At 39.5% G+C, this 21,922-nt stretch overlaps 1 protein-coding gene across 2 annotated transcripts; it reads right to left on the bottom strand.

The window, feature by feature from the left end:
• Positions 1–1,686: 1,686 nt before the first annotated feature.
• Positions 1,687–14,179, bottom strand: ATG101 (autophagy related 101). Of its 2 annotated transcripts, none has more exons than XM_053708033.1 (3): positions 14,028–14,179; positions 12,170–12,470; positions 1,687–2,275 (listed from the first exon to the last, which is right to left on the bottom strand). In XM_053708033.1, the coding sequence occupies exons 2-3, from the start codon at positions 12,419–12,421 to the stop codon at positions 1,871–1,873; spliced, it is 657 nt and encodes a 218-aa protein (XP_053564008.1). In that variant the 5' UTR covers positions 12,422–12,470; positions 14,028–14,179; the 3' UTR covers positions 1,687–1,870. The 2 variants fall into 2 exon arrangements, with proteins under 2 accessions (XP_053564008.1, XP_053564010.1); XM_053708035.1 differs by having other exon boundaries at positions 14,017–14,096.
• Positions 14,180–21,922: the final 7,743 nt, after the last annotated feature.

Raw genomic sequence — 21,922 nt, 5'->3', positions numbered from 1 at the left:
TCCTAACTGCTCTGTTATATGTATCTTATAGATACAGTGATAACTGTTTGACCTTTAAACTACATCTAATTTAGCAGTTTGAGACCTGGCAGATCAACAATAATATACAATAAATCTGCTAAAGAAAAAGTTAAAATAACATCAGTATGTTCACTCAGTGGGCATGTTTTGTAGAGAAAGTATTTTTTATTGATATGCAACATATTTTATTTTGGCAATGATTTAAATAAACCGATTAAAAAGATAGCTACATTTATCATGAATTACGTTTACTAAGCATTTGAATGTTTCTTGCCATTTATAAATGTAAAATATGTATGCATCAGTGGGCAATGAAACGACACATGCAGTACAATATTACCATATACAAAGTATGCTATAGACACAGAATTGCAAATCTAAATAAAACAGGCTTGTTCAGCCTCCAATAGATGTGTGGCAATTTTCTGCCTAATATTTGTGTGTGGCCTGTGCTAGTAATGCCTTGCTGTAATACAACGCACATGCAATTCTCTCAGCTGACTTCATCATTCACAATGGAGAGAATAGAGAAGAGGACAGGTGTATAATCATTTTACTCCCATCGTTTAATCACTGCTTCTTGTGTATGATGGATGTAACCAATAAACCATTACCTCTCCCTTCTCTTTTCAACTTGTTAAAAGCCAATTAAACACTCTCCCACCCCGCACTGTAGTCCCCCTACTCAGTACAGTGTGAGAGTCAATAACAGTCACAGCACAAGAGTGAGGCAGCACCAATGGACAGTAAAGTACGGTGGTCAGGTTCCATGATTCTCATTCTAAAATCAGTGTGTTTACTACAAGCAGTCAAATGATTAATTGATGGCTTCCAATGGGTTCATCATGGATATATATATATATGTTATAGTCAATGTTGTGTCTGATGGTGAAATTTATAGAGAACCATGGAATGTACCAATGGCCTAAAGACTCTTTTTCCTACCCTAATAACACATATTTAATAAACATTGATCACACTGTAGGTAAACATCCCAAAGAGGGGCAAATGCTCTTGAAATCAGTATAATTTGATTTTCTTATAAAAAATAAGTTAATAGGGGCACTCTTTTTTTTATTTTTTATCATGCATATGAAAGTGCAGCACTTAAAATATTTAGACATTTTTGCCTGAAAAGAAAATCAATAAACTGTATGCAGAAAAATGCTTTTTTTTTATAATTATTACACCAGTATCAGGTGTGACATCTTTAAAGAACCAGTGTTTAAGACCACTCAGGGCCTCCATGTTATTAAAGCTAGGTTACAGTCAGGTGTCAAATACCTTATTCACCATTTGTATATCTGAGTACAGATAGAATATTTGTTATAGGGAGTGAAGAAGTGAGACAAAACACTGCCACCGTTAGTAAAAGTAAAGAATTTAGTGAGCAGCACACTTGCCACAAAAATCCTCACTGCTCCTATTGTAGTAGGGGATTCGTGGGAAGAATATTCAAATATGGCTGAATGTCTCACCATTCTTGCTGTTTAAAGTTTTAAGAAGGCAAAATGTAAGACTGTGAAACTATCTACATATAATTAATATTGCTTGTGTGCTGAAGACATCTGTTGGGAAAACAAATGATTTGATAAAAATACAGTTGGCAAATACAAACATGCTGTAATAAGAATATACCTAATATTTAATAAAAGAAAGTCCATCTTCATTGTTCATTGTTTACTTTATTTGATACAATATTTTACATATCATGAAACAAAAGTTAATTTGTTATATACATACAAGGATCTGTTTTACAGACTTGTTTTCTGGGTATAAAATGTAGCTAATAATCACAAAATAACTACCCCAGTCCAACTTTGTAGCAGTCCATGTTATTTATGCAGCTCTACAGAGCTAACGTGTCTTTGATGAGTCTCCTCATTGTAGTAGTGACAGATGTGCCGAGCGAGTCAGTGATCTGGTAGGAGATTTTGTACAGATAGGGTTGTACATCCTTAAGACTTGTGTCAAACACATTGTCCACCTCTGACTGCGTTGGCATCTTTGGCAAGTATTCGTGTCTGTTCATAACCTCCACAATGTTAATGATCTTTTCTCCAAGTTTCTCTCCTACCTTCTCTCTGCAAATCTGCCGCTCCTGCTCATTAGCCAGGGACACCACATTGACTTTAATGGTCCAGACCTCCCATGGGATACATTCATCTGAGAAGGGCCAGCGTGACTTCTTCTTCTGATAGAACTCTAGGGATACTTGTCCAATGCCATCACTTCCAGAATTTCTCAGTGCATCCTTTTTTATAAAAGAAAAAAAAAAATAGAATCAGTATATCAGTTCAGTTGCAATATTCTTACATTCATATGAAAAGCTAACAATTTCTTCATTTAAGGTGATAGTAAATCCTAGCGTTTGTGAAATTCTAGGATTTACCATTTGAACAAATAAAGGGGACTTTCAGTCATGAAGTATAAAATACTTTATGCTGAAAGTTCCTTTATTTGTTTGAAGCGTTTGCCTCATTGAGCTCCTCAAGCAGCCCGTGGCGGAACGCTATTTTGCTGTGAGGTGACGTTTCCACCTCTTAGCCAATAGCCGTGCTAGCTATCCGGCATGGGCCAGCTGGCCCGCATGGCTATTGGCTATTATTGGAGCCCTTTTATTTAGGCAATATTCATATTTAATAAAATTGCATAGTGTGTATTTACTGTAAATAGTGCAGTTCACATTCCAATGTTCTGCACATAGGGGGAATATACTCTAAGTGTATATATATATATATATATATATATATATATATATTTTATCGTACCAAAATACCATCAGATATATTCAGAAATGTGTATTTATAAATAAGTAGAAAATATTCTGTTATGTGAAGAACACTCGATTGTAAGATATTCATATTTTTATGTCGGGTTAGCACATTTGAGGATATGCGTTCAGGTTAGCGTGTGAGTGGGGTGTTAGGTTTTTCCTTACTTTTTTGCTACATTGACTTCTATGGGGGAATACGTGAATGCGTGCAGGATATCCTAATTTTTTCCTCCACTTTTTTTTGTAAGTTCAGCTTTTTGCGCGCATCGAGTTAGCAAGCGAGTAATAACTTTTTACTATCAACTTGTAATAAGAGCGCAGTTAGCGCGCAAGTGAAAGTGCTAAATAGAGCTCTACTCGTAATCTGGACATAAATAGGTAGGTCCTCGGGAGACCAATGAAATAGGAAATATGTACGTATGTGTAAAAGTAATCAAGAGTTCATAAAAGTAAATAATATATATTTATAAGAATAATTCTTGATAAGAATTGTTGATTTGCAAAAGTTTGTTACTTGCCTATTTTGGTGTTGTATATATGCAGAATCCTACTGTTAAAATTTTGAATTGGGGGTTGCCATTCTGGACCACTGTGATTGTATTTACACAGTTAATATTGTGGTACTACACTTAGGGCAATCAAGAGTTAATACACCCGTGGCATGTATAAATAAAGGCAAATGGATGATACAGACATCAACTTGTCATGTCTGATGAAGCCCTGAGAGCGATCAGCTGTGGGGTGAAACGTGTAGCTGGAAGCTGGATAGACACACTATGAGCAACTAAATAGTGTGTACATTTTCTGTCCACTGAGCCCATTCCTCTGATTGAAAGGACGCTTTCTACTTGAACTGTATTTGTACTAATATTCATACAGCACAAATTTGCATCATGTTTTTCCTGATTATTAAACACCAGTCTTGGGAAAAAAGTAGCAGCAACACCCAGCCAGTGACATCACGAATTGGAGGCGGACACACAGAATAAGTGTGTTTTGGAAAAAGCCGGTCCTGGCATAAGGGGTAAGAAGACCTGCATATTAACATATACCAAGTCAGAGCTGGTGAGTCCCTGCGGAAGATCTGGTGGTCCAGTGAGCTTCGCCTATAGGAGGACCGCTGGTCTGTTTACATGCTGCAGTGACTTATACTGTGAATTCCCTGTCACTAAGAAGAGAGGCTTACTCAGCCCTGTTTTGTTACACTTATATGAACTGCAACATGTTGTGGATTCATTGTTCACTATTCCATGTGGAACTGTAACAGATTGCGGATTACATGGCTATAATATATTTTAAGTTGCAACATTTATACCGGTAACATTTATTCAGGGATCCCTGATATAGGCTCAGTTGAATGTTTGTTTTTTATTGTCCTAATAAATATTAATTTGATTTATCTCAATATGAGTGTGATGTATACGCTGATCTGTTCTAAAAAGGACGGTGTCTGTACTTTTGTATTTGATTGGCTTAATAGGGGGTTGCAGGATTAGATTTGCTGTTAGTGCTCTCTTTGATCGATCGATCTATATATATATATATATATATATATATATATATATATATATATATATATATATATATATATATATATATATACATACAAAGAGAAGTGCACTCACAGGAACGAACAACTGGCTCAATACCATTGTTAGCCTGTTCTATGGCGATTTACCACCTGGGTGCAGCTTTCCTGGTAGAGCGCTTCTCTCTTTGTATGCAAATTATTATGACCCTGGGGAAGTCTCCCTATGGGTGATGGGGGAAACCAGACGTGGACTCCTTGCCCAGTGTGCTTAGAGGAATGTGGCTGCACCTCACTGACGAGGCCCATAGAAGGCCGAAACGATCGTCTGGGGTTGTCATGTTCCTTGTTCAGAGAAGAATTGCCTGGTATTTCGGGGCTGGACTGACCTTACTTGGCGGGATCAGACTGATATACTTCAGGAAAGTTTTCTTCTGTGAAAAGCACACTGGTCTAAAAGAGGCTGCTTCCGGGTGGTAAATCGCCATAGAACAAGCCACTGAGCTGTTGTTCGTTCCTGGTAGAGCGCTTCTCTCTTTGTATGCAAATTATTATGACCCTGGGGAAGTCTCCCTATGGGTGATGGGGGAAACCAGACGTGGACTCCTTGCCCAGTGTGCTTAGAGGAATGTGGCTGCACCTCACTGACGAGGCCCATAGAAGGCCGAAACGATCGTCTGGGGTTGTCATGTTCCTTGTTCAGAGGAGAATTGCCTGGTATTTCGGGGCTGGACTGACCTTACTTGGCGGGATCAGACTGATATACTTCAGGAAAGTTTTCTTCTGTGAAAAGCACACTGGTCTAAAAGAGGCTGCTTCCGGGTGGTAAATCGCCATAGAACAAGCCACTGAGCTGTTGTTCGTTCCTGGTAGAGCGCTTCTCTCTTTGTATGCAAATTATTATGACCCTGGGGAAGTCTCCCTATGGGTGATGGGGGAAACCAGACGTGGACTCCTTGCCCAGTGTGCTTAGAGGAATGTGGCTGCACCTCACTGACGAGGCCCATAGAAGGCCGAAACGATCGTCTGGGGTTGTCATGTTCCTTGTTCAGAGGAGAATTGCCTGGTATTTCGGGGCTGGACTGACCTTACTTGGCGGGATCAGACTGATATACTTCAGGAAAGTTTTCTTCTGTGAAAAGCACACTGGTCTAAAAGAGGCTGCTTCCGGGTGGTAAATCGCCATAGAACAAGCCACTGAGCTGTTGTTCGTTCCTGGTAGAGCGCTTCTCTCTTTGCATGCAAATTATTATGACCCTGGGGAAGTCTCCCTATGGGTGATGGGGGAAACCAGACGTGGACTCCTTGCCCAGTGTGCTTAGAGGAATGTGGCTGCACCTCACTGACGAGGCCCATAGAAGGCCGAAACGATCGTCTGGGGTTGTCATGTTCCTTGTTCAGAGGAGAATTGCCTGGTATTTCGGGGCTGGACTGACCTTACTTGGCGGGATCAGACTGATATACTTCAGGAAAGTTTTCTTCTGTGAAAAGCACACTGGTCTAAAAGAGGCTGCTTCCGGGTGGTAAATCGCCATAGAACAAGCCACTGAGCTGTTGTTCGTTCCTGGTAGAGCGCTTCTCTCTTTGTATGCAAATTATTATGACCCTGGGGAAGTCTCCCTATGGGTGATGGGGGAAACCAGACGTGGACTCCTTGCCCAGTGTGCTTAGAGGAATGTGGCTGCACCTCACTGACGAGGCCCATAGAAGGCCGAAACGATCGTCTGGGGTTGTCATGTTCCTTGTTCAGAGGAGAATTGCCTGGTATTTCGGGGCTGGACTGACCTTACTTGGCGGGATCAGACTGATATACTTCAGGAAAGTTTTCTTCTGTGAAAAGCACACTGGTCTAAAAGAGGCTGCTTCCGGGTGGTAAATCGCCATAGAACAAGCCACTGAGCTGTTGTTCGTTCCTGGTAGAGCGCTTCTCTCTTTGTATGCAAATTATTATGACCCTGGGGAAGTCTCCCTATGGGTGATGGGGGAAACCAGACGTGGACTCCTTGCCCAGTGTGCTTAGAGGAATGTGGCTGCACCTCACTGACGAGGCCCATAGAAGGCCGAAACGATCGTCTGGGGTTGTCATGTTCCTTGTTCAGAGGAGAATTGCCTGGTATTTCGGGGCTGGACTGACCTTACTTGGCGGGATCAGACTGATATACTTCAGGAAAGTTTTCTTCTGTGAAAAGCACACTGGTCTAAAAGAGGCTGCTTCCGGGTGGTAAATCGCCATAGAACAAGCCACTGAGCTGTTGTTCGTTCCTGGTAGAGCGCTTCTCTCTTTGTATGTATATATATATATATATATATATATATATATATATATATATATATATATATATATATATAAAAAAATCTTTAAAGGAGCCAAGCACTCGCTCACTGATTCAACCCCCAGGGTGCCAGCCAAATTCTAGGACTATAACGATTATAGAGATGAGATCCTGCCCCAACTTGGGGACGCACAGACGTACCTTAGAATGAAAGGCGACCCTACTAAGGAGTTTAAAAAGAAGGTGGATGGCTATTTAAAACTAGCAGTGGAAACAAATTGTCATCTTTCTAAGGATCTGAGTGAATATATGTTGGTAGAGTTTCCCATAATAGCAGTAATTTATACACTGCTTAAAGTACATAAAGATCCAAATCATCCACCTGGCCGTCCCATAGTTTCCTCTAGAGGATCTATATTACAACCCATTGCCATATATCTGGATATTTTGTTTCAGCCATTAGTACGTCACATGCCCTCATTTATATTGGATTCCACTGAGGTCATTCAACTAATAAAAAATATGCCTGATGTGGGGCCTGATGATTTTTTGGCAACATTTGACATTACCAGCCTTTATACTGTAATTCCACACACTGAGGGCTCGTCAGAAATCAGGATGAAATTGCTTAAATATCCATACATCGGTCCACCCATAGACACTATTTTGGATCTAACTGAGTACTGCTTGAAGTATAACTATTTCAAATTTGAACATTGCCAGATTGCCGGTACAGCGATGGGCTCAAACGTGGCCCCATCGTATGCCAACCTGTACATGGCATGTTTTGAAGAGGACACATTAGCATTCAAAGACTCTAGGATTAAGTTATTTAAGAGGTACATTAATGATCTCATTCTGATCTGGTGGGGGTATCCAAGCAGGAACTTGAAGAATGGTTTCAGATGTTAAATTTACAGAATCCTAATTTGGCTTTCAAAATGAACTATGACAAGATTACAATTTATTATTATCGGTTATTTATAGAGCGCCAACAGATTCCGCAACGCTAACAATCGACTTTCTGGATCTTAGGTTAATTAAAATAGGGAATAGATTGACCACCACACTATTCCACAAAGCTACAGACCGCAACTCGCTGCTTCAGGCTACAAGTTGTCACCATCCAAGTTTAAAAAGGGCATTGCCTAAATCGCAGTTTAAAAGAGTTGTGAGAAATAATAGTGATCCAATTAAGAAAGCCATACAACTGGAGGAGATGTGTCATAAATTCCAGGAGAGGGGATATGACATTAAATACCTACAGGAGCCACTGAGTGAGTCCTTGTCCATGACACAGGAACAGGCCTTAATGAAGAGCGAGAGAGAATCTGTCAACAAGAGACTTGTATTCTCTGCTGAGTATACGCCTGATAAATTGGATATACCTAATATTCTTAAGAGCAACTGGGACATTGTAAAAACTGAAACATCTTTACCATTTAACAATTTTGATAGTCCCATGGTAGGATATAGAAAAGGGAGGTTTTTACGTGACCTATTGCTACGTACCGACAATAGACAAAGCTACACCAACAGAACCTGGTTGGGCTCTGAGAGAAATGGATGTTACAGGTGTAGTGGGTGTGTGACCTGTAATGGGTTGTCTCAGGGGAAACAATTTGTGCACCCTTGGAGAAACAAACGATATAACATCAATTACAGGGTCACATGCACCACTACACATGTGGTATACCTGCTTCATTGTCCCTGTGGAATGTTTTACGTGGGTAAGACCCAGGATGACCTGCGAGTACGTATGGCTAACCATCGTTTAGCCATACAAACTGCCCTCCGTATTGGCAGCTCTGAGCAACCGGTGGCCCTGCATTTTTTGTTGCATAAGCATAATGTATCTGATCTTCGATACATGATTATTGATCATGTTCCAGCACCAGCCAGGGGTAGCATTAGGGCTAAAATGCTTCTCCAAAGAGAATCCAGATGGATTTTCACTTTGGAGACATTGGTACCCAGGGGCTTAAACACCAATTTTGATCTACATTGTTTTCTATAGTATCCTCTTTATTTGGGGTTCTCTAATTTCTGAGTAGTTTATTTATTTACCTTTTGATCAAATGGTCCTTTGTGTTATTGATGATGTGGGATTGGGTGGTCCTTTTTTCCGGGAGGTTAGTGTGCCCATATGTTTAGGGTATCATATAGGAAACTGCAACAAACATGTTTATACATTATTCGCTAATTGACCATATGTCTGTACCTAACACATTTTCCAGCTGCAGGTATATATGCACATCATGTTTTTTGGTCATTTGGCCCCAGTCCCTATACCACTTATACAGTATGCCACTAGGCTTAAGGGTGTATGTCCAATCTTTGTGCATTCCATAATCTATGCGGATGGTCCATTGTATACATTTTATAACTTAAGTCGTTTTATAAGTTATGGTTACAAATGATATATGCTGTGTAACATATTTATTGTGTAATATGTGCAGTAACCGCATCTTGCAATTTGTTTCAAATTTATTTTAAGTTTGATTTACACGTTGGCCCAGATGGCGACCCGTAGTCCTACCGGCGCATGCGCAGTAGCGCCGGGTGTGTCCTGCGGGGACCCGGATGCGGCAGATCGTTTGCACTTGGGGAGTAGAACGGTAGCACATATAAGGTGGTAAGTGAATTTACTCTGTATGTCTGACGACATATCTGTTTGTTAAAATGCCAGCAAGTACCTACCTTTGTGGAATAATATATATATATATATATATATATATATATATACACACACACACACATACACACTGAAGTTTAAGATATGCTGCAGAATCCATATTTGAGTATGAGACAACAAAGCAGAATGAAGTCTTAACTGGAATTGCAGAGTATACGTCGCATAGTAGCTGTTGCTTTAATATATGACACACTATTGGAAGTATAATAATTTTTGGGCACATATTAAAAACAATCGTTTAAGTACTGGCAAATCACTGCTGACAAAGTCTGGAATATTGACTGAGGTAAATCGATTTTAAGATGTATTCCTAATATCGTATATATACACTTGTCACCGTGATCACTTATTTTACACTATTGAAACACATTACGTTGTTTGTTTATGATGTTGCCAAGGCAATCTTGGGGGAGATACGGTGAACCGGAAGTGCTTGTCCATGGCGTTCACATGTGCAGTGGTCACCATGTGTTTGTAGCTCGTTTGTGAGTATAAATGGCATTTTATCACTGTATTTTGTTGTCTGAAGAAGGGGTTAACTACCCCGAAACGTCACATTAAAGTGAAAGTAAATTTTCGTCCAAAACAATTCAATTGATCTATATTTTTTTTTATTTATTATTTTTATGCCCTACCGTACTAACTGATCCTCTGCCCACCTGCTCATTACCTGTTTTCTCTTTTTTTCCGAAGTAAGAGCGGCCCAACCCACTCTTACGTGGCATCCGTGCACGCTCCTTTTGAAGCATCCTGTATTGAGCATGCCTTAAAATACAAATCTCTGCTGTGATACATAGTATCGCAGCAGAGATCGTATTATCTTTTCCTGTGCGGTCAATGCGCATGCGTGTCTCAGGAACGAGCATTTAATCAGGCAGGAGATTCAATAAGACACGCATGCGTTGTTTCTCTGTTGGGACGCCACTGGTGGACCAATGAGGATCGGTAAGACTATTTTCGTCACATACAAATAAAACGTTTTTTATTATCCAGGCAGACTGACATAGCGGATTGCGAGGTTGAATTATAACAAAAATAATAAAAATACGACAAAACTGCTAAAAATCATGAATTTCATGAAAGTCCAGCTAATTTTGCATGTACTTTGCTTTGGGGTTTTGAAGTGCACGTAAGTTTACTTTTCCTTTTAAAAACACTGTTGTGAAAATCCAGAGAGTGACGCTTCCCACTTATTTGCTTGCTGTTTGTTGTTTTTTTTTATTACATTTACCAAGCTGGACACCCGGGTATATTGACCGCTTTGAAGTGAAAGTGCCCTTTACCTAAGTGTATATATACAGTCGGGTGCACTGTAAAGACTTATTCAATACAAGGAAATGAGCGTACCAGGGTTCAGCATATCCTCTTTGCGGTTCTCAAAAGAAAGACACTCACTGTCAAGTTTAACATGCCTTTTAATGTGACTTGTAGGCAAAAAAATGTTACTCCTTCGCTCCATATAATTATGTTTTTAAAAAAAAAAAAAAAAAAAAACAGACTGCACTCACTGGATTTGTGAAGAAAAAAAAATTAGATTTATTTTGTTATATCATAGTGACGTTTTCGGGATCCCCAGACCTGAGGAATAGAAACAACAACCACAGACGATCGTTTTGGCCTTCTGTGGGCCTCATCAGTGAGGTGCAGTTGTGTCTTTCACTGACTCAGGCCTACAGAAGGACGGAATGATTGTCTGGGGTTGTTGTTTCTCTTGTTCAGAGAAGAATTGCCTGGTATTTCGGCGCTGGACTGTCATTGGGCAGGATCAGACTGATATGCTACAGGATATTTTTTCTCTGTGGAAAGGCATCAACGTGTGCTAAAAGAACGCGCACCATGAGTTGCAATTGAAATGAACAGGCATGGAAGTTATTTTAGCTTTTGTTCTATCTCTGGAGTGCTGTTCTCTCTCTTCTGAGATATATATATATATATATATATATATATATTTTTTTTTTATAAAAACATATACACTGCACTCACTGGATTTGTTAAGAAAAAAAAATTGATTTATTTTGTTATACTGTATCATAATGACGTTTCGGAATCCACAGACCCCTTCCTCAGGTCTGTGGATCCCGAAAAGTCACTATGATATAACAAAATAAATCTTTTTTTTCCCCCACAAATCCAGTGAGTGCAGTCTATATGTTTTACTATTGAAATTTAATCTTGACTAAGCACCCTGGTCGTTGACTACCTGGCAGTGAGAGTGCAGATACTCGTGGGATTTATATATATATATATATATATATATATATATATATATATATATATATATATATATATATATATGTCAAATGGAAGCAGCAAATGCTTGTGTTGTAAGCCGAAATGTTATGGAGTGATGGAGTCAAATTTTTTGCCTACAAGTCACATTAAAGGTGTGTTAAACTTGACAGTGAGTGCCTTTCTTTACGCTCATTTCCTTGTATTAAATAAGTCTTTACAGCACCCAGCAGTTGTTTCTGAATGGAGAGTACTGATTGTAGTGTGTGTCTATATATATATATATATATATATAAACATACACACACACATCTCATTTTCTGTGTGGTTTTCAATAAATATTTCAAACATACATTTTATGACAAGTGAAAAAAGAGTTAATGTATTTAGACATTTTTTATACTTCTCTGGTATGTCAATTTATTTCAACATTACCGAAAAATTTATTTCCCTTTAATATTATTTGCTTATGATTAGGCAAATATTGTATTGTATCGAATAGGTTGAGCATAGTGTTTAATATATAGGGACTTAGGTGATTGTAGACAAGAGAGACTACTTGTGCAGATAAAATGATCAGATATCTGGAAGGTAAGAAATTAACATCTATACCCCTTGATTTTATATATGATAGAAAAAGATCTCACCTTGAATTCACCAACTGCTTTTCGTAATGCTCTGTCAAGCTCCTCAGAAGACACTCTGACATAAGTGAATTCAATGAAATCACAGTCAATATCCTGGGTCCCAACGGTACCAATGGAATAAGTACCTTCCTTCTTATAATGGAACTTGCCCGTGCTACGGTGTAGAAGAATTGTGTGCAGGATAGCAAGCATGGCCTCTTCAACTTGCCGGCCCTCTACAGACACCTCCAACACCTCTGAACGACAATTCATCCTCACTTACTATGAAGTGGGAAATTAAGTGTAGCTTCAAAATGGCTATATTTAAAAAAAAAAAAAAAAAAAAAAAGGATCAAATAATAATAGTAACTCAATCTCAATTTACAATTTAAAAGAGTTTGTATAAATGTGTTTCAATACTGATGGGTAGAAGGCAATAAAAAGATACCTGCACTATGCTTTACAATTTTTAATCCTAATGTGCTTCATCTAGAGAGAGGCAACTATCTAAATATATAGATTTTAACAGTTTGCAGATCTATCTTAGACAAAAACTACAGTATATCCATCAAAATTAGCACAATTCATCTTGAAACCAAAGTGAAATCACATGGCAAATAAATTTGTTAAAACTAATCACCCTATCATACAGAGTTATGGTTATCAAATTTGGTAGAAATATGAGGCATAACACATTCTGTATTTCTAAACTATGTACAATGATTATGGTTTTACAATAACAGGTTAAAGGGACATGAAACCCAAATTTTTCTTTTACGATACTGATAAAGCATACAATTTTAATCAAGTTTCCAATTTACTTCTATTATTTAATTTGTTCTCTTGGTATCCTTTGTTCAAGAGAATGCCTAGGTAGGCTGGGGAGCAGCAAGGCAAAATAGGAGCTAGCTGCTGATTGGTGGATGAACATATATGCCCCTTGTCATTGGTTCACCCAATGTCTTCAGCTAGCTTCTTGTAGTGCACGGCTACACCTTCAACAAAGAATACAAAAAGAATGAAGAAAAATTGCAAAATTGAAGTAAATTAGAAAGTTGTTTAAATCTGTATGCTCTATCGGAAACATGAAAGAAAACAATTGGATTTCATATCCCTTTAAGTAAGTAATATGACAATTGGATGGCAACCTGGTGGAAAAATCGAATGGCAAAACAGGCGTGAATGTTGTCTATGTATAATATACCTTCCTTCTCTAGGACTAATTATCAAAATGTCACTCTTGTTAGCATCACTAGAATACCCCCATTTAGCTATACATGAAAGCAAAACATCTAAAGAGCAACACAAATTAAATTTTAACATATTCTGTATTATAACTGATCTGTAAAAAATAAAAGAGGAAGTACAATGTGGAAGGCATAGCCTTAAAGAATATACCATATAGCCCCATTAAAAATGGATGCATATGAAAAATACATGTCAGGGCTGTTTAAAGAAATGTTTTGAATAATGCTCTGTTATAAGAACCCTAACATATGTATTTTTCATATGTGTCCCTTTTTAAAGCGACAATATGGTCAGCCTACATATAACTATATCTGCTATCTGGCAGTCAAGTAGTTAAAGGGACATTTTACTAGTTTTCTCTGTGTCAACTAACAGAGGGTATTTCAAATGATCTTATAATTATGTGCTACATGTATATATACATAATATAAGTAGCCATCTACAACAGGTAAACAGCTGGTGACAGGCTAAAGCCGCAGAATGACTACTGGTAAAAGTGACATCATTATGAATTATAGGGAAATCCCATCCAAATGCAGACAGGCCAGATTACATAAAATGCCAAACATTATGTGAGAACCCATAGTAGTAATCTCGCTATATAAAAGTCATGAAATTACCCAATATTTACCAAACCAGTCCCTGCACTGCTACCTCCGACTGCTCTTCAGAACCAAAACAAACCACGTCACTGGATTATACCACTTCATAGCGTTCATGGACAAATTGGACTATAAAAGTGTTTCGAATAGAAAAGTAAACTTAGTAAATATTTCTGAATTAATTATCTGCTGTTCTGAAGATGTGAGCCTCGCTAATTGTCTTGAAATACGATTCTAAACTTTGGATAATCCCTACCTATTTTGTGCGTTGGTACACTCCTCAGGTGCAGCCAGTAAAGATGTGCTTCTGGAGCACAAGCGCTGTGCTAGACTGCCCTCTTGTGGGACGGAGACCAAAACAACGCTAAGGATAGCGGAGTACAGCGTTGAGAGCAAGTATGGCTGGCTATATGATCATACGTATTATGTTAGATTCGTCCATGTAACGATTGTAATGCAGGATCTTATAAGACTATTGTTAAACGCTATTATGGTGGTGTGTATGCTAGTGAAATATGAATGCCTTTAAAGGTTAATCCACTGGGCTTTCCGTTATTATTGTGCAGCTTTAATTTAACGGTAGGTCATTGCTTAAAGGGACAATAACGTCTAAAATATTATTTAATAATTCAGATAGAGCATGCAATGTAAAACAATTTTCCAAATGTATTATCTAATTTGCTTCATTCTCTTTGTAGCTTTTGTTGAAAAGCATACCTAGGTAGGCTCACAATAAGTAGCAATGCACTAGAGTTAGTTGCTGATTGGTGGCTGCACATATATGCAGTGGTGGGATTCTGCTGGTTCTCACCAGATCTTGCAAACCTCAAGGTTCTCAAGAACTGGTGGTTGAGTGATGCCATCTTGCTTAAAGTGAAGGTCAATGTTGATGAATTAGTGCCCAGTTTTTAATAATCCTATTAAAAATAAGGGCACTTTAATTCATCAAAATTGACATTTCACTTTTCTTCAAAAACTTACCTTTTAAACCTGGCAGCCGCTCCAGCGATTTCCCCCGGGCCGTCGGAAGCCTCTGCAGACGTCAGAAATGACGAACCCGGCTTCCTCCAATCACGGCTTCTCCCCCGGGGGAATCTTGGCCTGATGCAACGCCATGATTGGAGGAACCCGGATTCGTCATTTTGGACCCGCGAAGATGGCTTGCAACGGGCGGAGGAAGTGCTGGAGTTGCTGCCAGGATTAAAAGTTAAGTTTTTTTAATAAAACCCGTGAAATGTCAATTTTGATGAATTAAAGTGCCCTTGTTTTTAATAGGCTTATTAAAAAACGGGCACTAATTCATCGAAATTGACCTTCACTTTAAAGGGACAGTATACTGTAAAATTGTTTTCCCTTGATGTGTTTCCAATTTCTTGTTATACCAGCAGCAGAGTATACAATGTGTGAAAAATTGCTCCTTTAGGCTTATTTCAATCAAGGTTACAGTCTTGTAATTTGATATAGACCCTTGGTTTCTCAACAGCTGGACCTTTTGGCTGTAGGTTAGGGACTGTTAGGATTGCTGTAAGCGAATCAAATGAGCAGAGCTAGTTAATAGAAAAGATGATCTTGGAATTTCTATAACACAATTGTGCTTATATATATATATATATATATATATATATTGCTTTTGTTCTATCTCTGGAGTGCTGTTCTCTCTCTTCTGAGAGAGAACAGCACTCCAGAGATAGAACAAAAGCATCCATCTGGCCCATCAAGACTCACTCTCATTTCATCAGTCCATAAAACCTTAGAAAAATCAGTCTTGAGATATTTCTTGGCCCAGTCTTGACGTTTCAGCTTGTGTGTCTTGTTCAGTGGTGGTCGTCTTTCAGCCTTTCTTACCTTGGCCATGTCTCTGAGTATTGCACACCTTGTGCTTTTGGGCACTCCAGTGATGTTGCAGCTCTGAAATATGGCCAAACTGGTGGCAAGTGGCATCTTGGCAGCTGCACGCTTGACTTTTCTCAGTTCATGGGCAGTTATTTTGCGCCTTGGTTTTTCCACATGCTTCTTGCGACCCTGTTGACTATTTTGAATGAGACGCTTGATTGTTCGATGATCACGCTTCAGAAGCTTTGCAATTTTAAGAGTGCTGCATCCCTCTGCAAGATATCTCACTATTTTTGACTTTTCTGAGCCTGTCAAGTCCTTCTTTTGACCCATTTTGCCAAAGGAAAGTAAGTTGCCTAATAATTATGCACACCTGATATAGGGTGTTGATGTCATTAGACCACACCCCTTCTCATTACAGAGATGCACATCACCTAATATGCTTAATTGGTAGTAGGCTTTCGAGCCTATACAGCTTGGAGTAAGACAACATGCATAAAGAGGATGATGTGGTCAAAATACTCATTTGCCTAATAATTCTGCACTCTATATATATATATATATATATATATATATATATATATATATATATATATGTGTGTGTGTGTGTGTTGCTACGAATTTGTAAAACAGAAACCAACACTGAAATGATACAGTAACAAAAGTAGCATTTGTTATAACATAAAGAGATTTGTTCCTGTACATCTAGATACTGGAGAAATCCTCCCATGTCTAATAGTGTAATCACAAGGTAAATATAGTTTCCAACTAGGCAATGAATAAATACGTATGTTTAAACAATAAGTAGTTGGAGCTCTAGACTGAAGTGGAACTCTGATAAGGTTAATAACGCTGCATAAGTGGTTCTGACAAAATAACATGAGAGAGTGGATACAGTGCAAGTATCTGTTAAACAGCTGGTAAACAAAGAAACAATACTGGGAAAGCAGTTCATATATCAATGCTGCAGCAAGCGTCGTACCTCATGCGGTTTGACCGCAAAGTCAGTACAGTGGAGTGGGCGGTGTACACCGCCGAGTCTAGTTGCCGGAAGCGCTGAGCTGAGAGCAGGTTGGAGCAAGATGCGGGTATAACGCGTGGCGAGACGAAACTGCAGGTAGATGAACCTTGCAAAGGGGAGGTTAGGTTACACAGGAGGCGGCTTGAAACCCCGGATTAGTCACACCTAGAATAAACTAAGATACTGCCAAAAACTAACAAGCAACGAGTAACAGGAACCTGAGGCTTACATTGGGACAATCCTTCACCTCATGGGAATTAGAAGCACAATATAGACAGAGGTTGTTTGTCCTCATTTTTTCTTCTGGTTTAAGAGGTCCTCTAATGAAATTGATCTCCATAGCTTCATCTGTTTCCTTGTTTGATTGAAATACCTTGGGGTTATTTCTAGCAATACTGGTTTCTGAGTGAAACCTCTCTTTCTTACGTTTGCGAATACGACGATCGATGTTGATGACAAGCGCCATTAGAGCATCCAAAGATTCTGGAATATCTATTCGAGAAAGCTCATCTTTCAGTCCCTCTGATAAGCCCAAACTAAATTGGTTTTTAAGAGAGATGTTATTCCACTGGGTATCTTTAGACAGCCTCTTGAACTTGGCAATATAATCCTCTATGGGCCTTTTACCTTGTTTAAGTGCCCTCATAAGATTTTCAGAGGTTAGCTGTTTGCAAGGGTCGTCATAGAGAAGTGCCATTGCTTGGAAGAAAGCATTGAGGGAATCCAGAATGGGATTGTTCTGTTCATAATAAGTATTCGCCCAGGTTCTGGGCTCGGCTCTTAAAAAGGATATAACAGTAAGGACCCTTTTGTCTTTCTGTGCTGTAGGTCCTAGGTCTCATAGAAAAAAGCAATGTACAGGCATTCCTGAAATCTCTGAAGTAGCTCCTATCACCTGTGAATGGATCTGGAAGAGATACTAAAGGTTCTTGCACAGGGTCATGACAAACATCTTTTGGTGTTACTGTACCTTTAATAATATCATGGAGTGGGGGGCGGAGTTTGCCAGCAAGAGGAGAGGAAGCAGATTAAGGCAGCTCCGCACATAAATCACTAAAAAGTGGATAAAAAGCTGTTATTTTCGAGTGCAAAAACCCTAACTTCAATACATAGGCACTATAAAAGGTATTAAATCCCCTTAGAACAAACTTTGAAAGAATTTGGGCGAGACCACCGGGGGCCGGAACATCAGTACCGGAAGAAAATCAGGAAAGACCGCGGCTGCGGCCTGCTCCGGAACCCGTGGTAGACCCCAAAAACAGAGAAAAATAAAAGGGGAAATCACAAGCAGCCACCCTTGACATACGAACCCCCAGAGGCATCAGCTAGAAACCTGAGGTGAAGACATACCACGTTTAATGCCGGAAACAAGCGCTGCCAAAAAGGATCTCGCATCTCACAGAAATAACATCACTGTGCCACTCCGGAGGGTCGGGGCTCCGCTCCGGAGGGACATTGAAGATCCCAGGACTCAAGAAGGAGTGAACACTCCGGCTCAGAGATACCAGAATACCGAGGCTTACCAACAAGCAACAGGCGTGGGCGCACACGCGGTCTCTCACGGCTCAGCAGTCAAGATCTTAGCTGCGGCTACCAACAAGATCACTACCATCAGAGGAATAAAAAGCAGACAACAACCAAGTCGATTACCACAAGTCAGAGATCGTGAGAGACTGTGGCGCGAAAATCCGCCATCTTACCCATCTGCAGACACGCCAAAGTGGGCCCATCTGAGAGGCCTAATTCAAGAGGCTGACAACAGCATCTGGAACCCTGATAGGGGTAAGCATAAACACTAAACCCTCCGACTAATCTATTACAGACTACACCTATTGCAAGAGATACCGGGCACATAGACTCACAGCACGGGCCTGACTGCACCATATTACTGACCACCCTTAGATACAGAATTGGGCCCTGCCACTTTAAAGATACTAGCAATACGCTTCAGCCATTGCCGACAATAGGGGACTTTCCCCAGGACTCCTATTGCTCACCATACACACTACACCTGGTGAATATAGAAGCGTGACAACCGCTGGGACACAGAAAGCATAACATCCTTTAATAACTCATACCAATGTGAGTATTAATCCAAACTCTCCTAAATAGTCTCCTTACAAGACTCCAATAAGACCAAATCCTCTACCTAGGTTGCTGTAAATAACGCGGTCTGCCTGGGAATAATTGTAGAGGATTAACAGGAGCCTACTAGTCATTGGACAAGAGAGACATCACCCTAGCATCATATCCCTCCTTCTACAAGCTTCATGTGAAATCGATGAGACATGAGATAGCTAAGATGCCTGAACTTTGAACATAAATATCTACAGAGTATGGGGTAATACAAGTTATGAATAAAAACCCCTGACTAGCACACAGAGATCCTGAGATTGAATTGGCTTAAATATCACCTATAGAAGCTGCTCCACAAGGAAGCCTGCATACAAGATTTCTCTTCCCACTTCCTAACAGTTCTAAGATGAAAAATAAATCACAAACTGTGAAGGAGTGCCTTTCTAGATCACAATCTAAGCACAAAAGTCTGGATAAAAGCATTCCTAACTCTGCTACTAGCCCACAGGCACAGAGCCCTGGAGTATCTGAAGAAACCAGAACAGATGAACCTAACAAAGAACTTCTGCAACAGATCAAGTCTCTATTCCATGAGGAATTCAAGACGGCCCTATCTGAAATAAAACAAGATCTCAGGGAAATAGGGGAGAGAACGGCAGAATTAGAGGAGAAGTTAGATAATGTAACTGAGGAAATTCCTATATTGAGAGACTCCATCCAAGATAATTCAGCATACATTAGCAGGCTTGAAGATCAAATAGAAGATCTAGAAAATAGATCTAGGAGGTCTAATCTGAGAATCCGGAACCTCCCAGAGACTTACAAAAATCTAGAAGAAACCATCACCGAGTTGTTCACGCAACTAGTCCCGGATATTGATCCAACATCTCTCCTAATGGACAGGGTCCACAGGGTCCTCACAAGACCGCAACAAAACACAAACAGAGACATAATTCTAAAAATGCATTATTTTCATGCCAAAGAAAGAATATTGAAAGCATCCAGGGATAAAAAATGCATAGAGTTTGAAGGACACAACATACAAATCTTCACAGACCTAGCTCCAATCACACTTCGAAAAAGAAGAGATATGAAACCAATCACTGCAGCCCTAACGAAGGAACACATAAAATATAGGTGGAATTTTCCTTTCAGACTGTTTTTTTCATATCAGAATGGAAGCTATAGCTGCAATACCCTGGAAGAAGGGAAGGCTCTGCTTCACCGCCTTCAAATCCAAGCTGATATACCATCCACACCTGCTGGGTCATCACCACCAAGAAAATCTTTCCAGAAGGAATGGATCCCAGTGGGAAGAAATGGCAAAGCAAAGAAACAAAGAATTGATCCCAGACAAGAATCTGGGGATGCGGAATCTGAAGAGACTGAGAATACTTTGTCTTGAGAGCTAAGTAGATCAATATACATTGAGCACTATAAGACTAACTCACTTCCAGCTGTGACTGTTTCACTGAGTTGGGCTATGCCCAATGCTGATTGATATGTTGTCTTTCTTTTTTCTTCCCTTTGTTGAAGTTTAATATTTTTGTGTGTTCCCTTTCTTCTACATAGTTACATTTAAATTCAAGTACCCAGGCGACATACTCATTATATAACCCTTACCCCTGAGAGATACCACATAAGCACTAACTACCTACCAACCCTAACCAACCTCTAGTGCCTTAAAGTTTTTAGCCTGGTAGACAGATTGAGATACACCTAGCCTTTTAAAGGGTTACTTAAGTTATACTTCCCGTATCCCCAGTTAAGAGGGGTTACTAGTGTTCATTCCAGTTCGGTGCAATCTTAGGATCTCCCCCCCCCCCATCCTCATCCTCCCTCATTCATCCCAATACCCCTCCTTAACCCCCCTCCGATCTCCTTAACCCCATACTCAAATCGAGCTAAATTCAGGTTCAGGCTCTGATGCTGCTTAAATGTTATTGTTTATTCAATTCACTTATATTCTATTATTTCCAATGTTGATTTCTAATGTTCTATTATTATATCATTGGTCATCTTTTTTTTGGTTACTTCATGCTACCTATGAGATGGTTTATGCACCTGCCACTCCAAAGACACTAACTGTTGATAAGATATCTATAACATTATACTTGCTTCTTATCTTCCATGAAGGTTTATTTTGCTCTTCAGCTATGGGAGTCAAGTTTGGCCTGGTCCGGGGAGCCCCCCCTCAGAAGATAGAAATCCTGATTCTACTTCTAGGGATATTAAGGTATCGCAATAAGAAAGCCTCCTCTAAACAAATACCATGTCTATAAAAATCATTTCACACAATGTTAGGGGTTTAAACTCAGACATCAAAAGAAAAAAGGCAATCCTAGAATATAAAGCCCTGAACGCCAAGATTGTGATGCTACAGGAAACACACTTTACACCTAAGTTCACTCCTAAATATTGGGATAAGGTATACCCCACACAATTTCACGCCATAGGTCCGAAAAAGAAATGCGGAGTCTCAGTGCTCATCCACTCTTCCCTAAATTTTCATGAGGAATCTATAATAAGGGATAAAGAAGGCAGATATATCATAATACAAGGCTCAATCCATAATACCCCAATTCTATTGGTGAATGTATATGCTCCTAACGAGCTGCAGTCCAACTTTATCTCTAAGCTCAGCAAACACTTAACATTGTGGAAAAAATATAAAACTATAATAGGGGGCGACTTTAACCTTACCATGAATGATAAAATTGATAGATCTACACAAGCATCCACTACCACTAACACAACCATAAAATCTAGTAGAATATTACTTGACTTCACCCTAGATCACAACCTGACAGATAGCTGGCGCGCTGTGAATCAAGGGGTACACGACTACACATATTATTCCCCCATGCACGCATCACAATCTAGACTAGATTACATATTTGTAAGCCAAATCCTAGTCCCCCTAATAGTCAATACAGCCATTACTAACTGCTCATGGTCAGACCACTCTATAGTGGAAACCACATTGGCGGGACT

This window comes from Bombina bombina, chromosome 3, assembly GCF_027579735.1.
Source record: "Bombina bombina isolate aBomBom1 chromosome 3, aBomBom1.pri, whole genome shotgun sequence".
Classification (NCBI taxonomy): Eukaryota; Metazoa; Chordata; class Amphibia; order Anura; family Bombinatoridae; genus Bombina; species Bombina bombina.
Note: the sequence above shows the minus strand (reverse complement) of the source record. Positions and strands in the feature narration are given on the sequence as shown.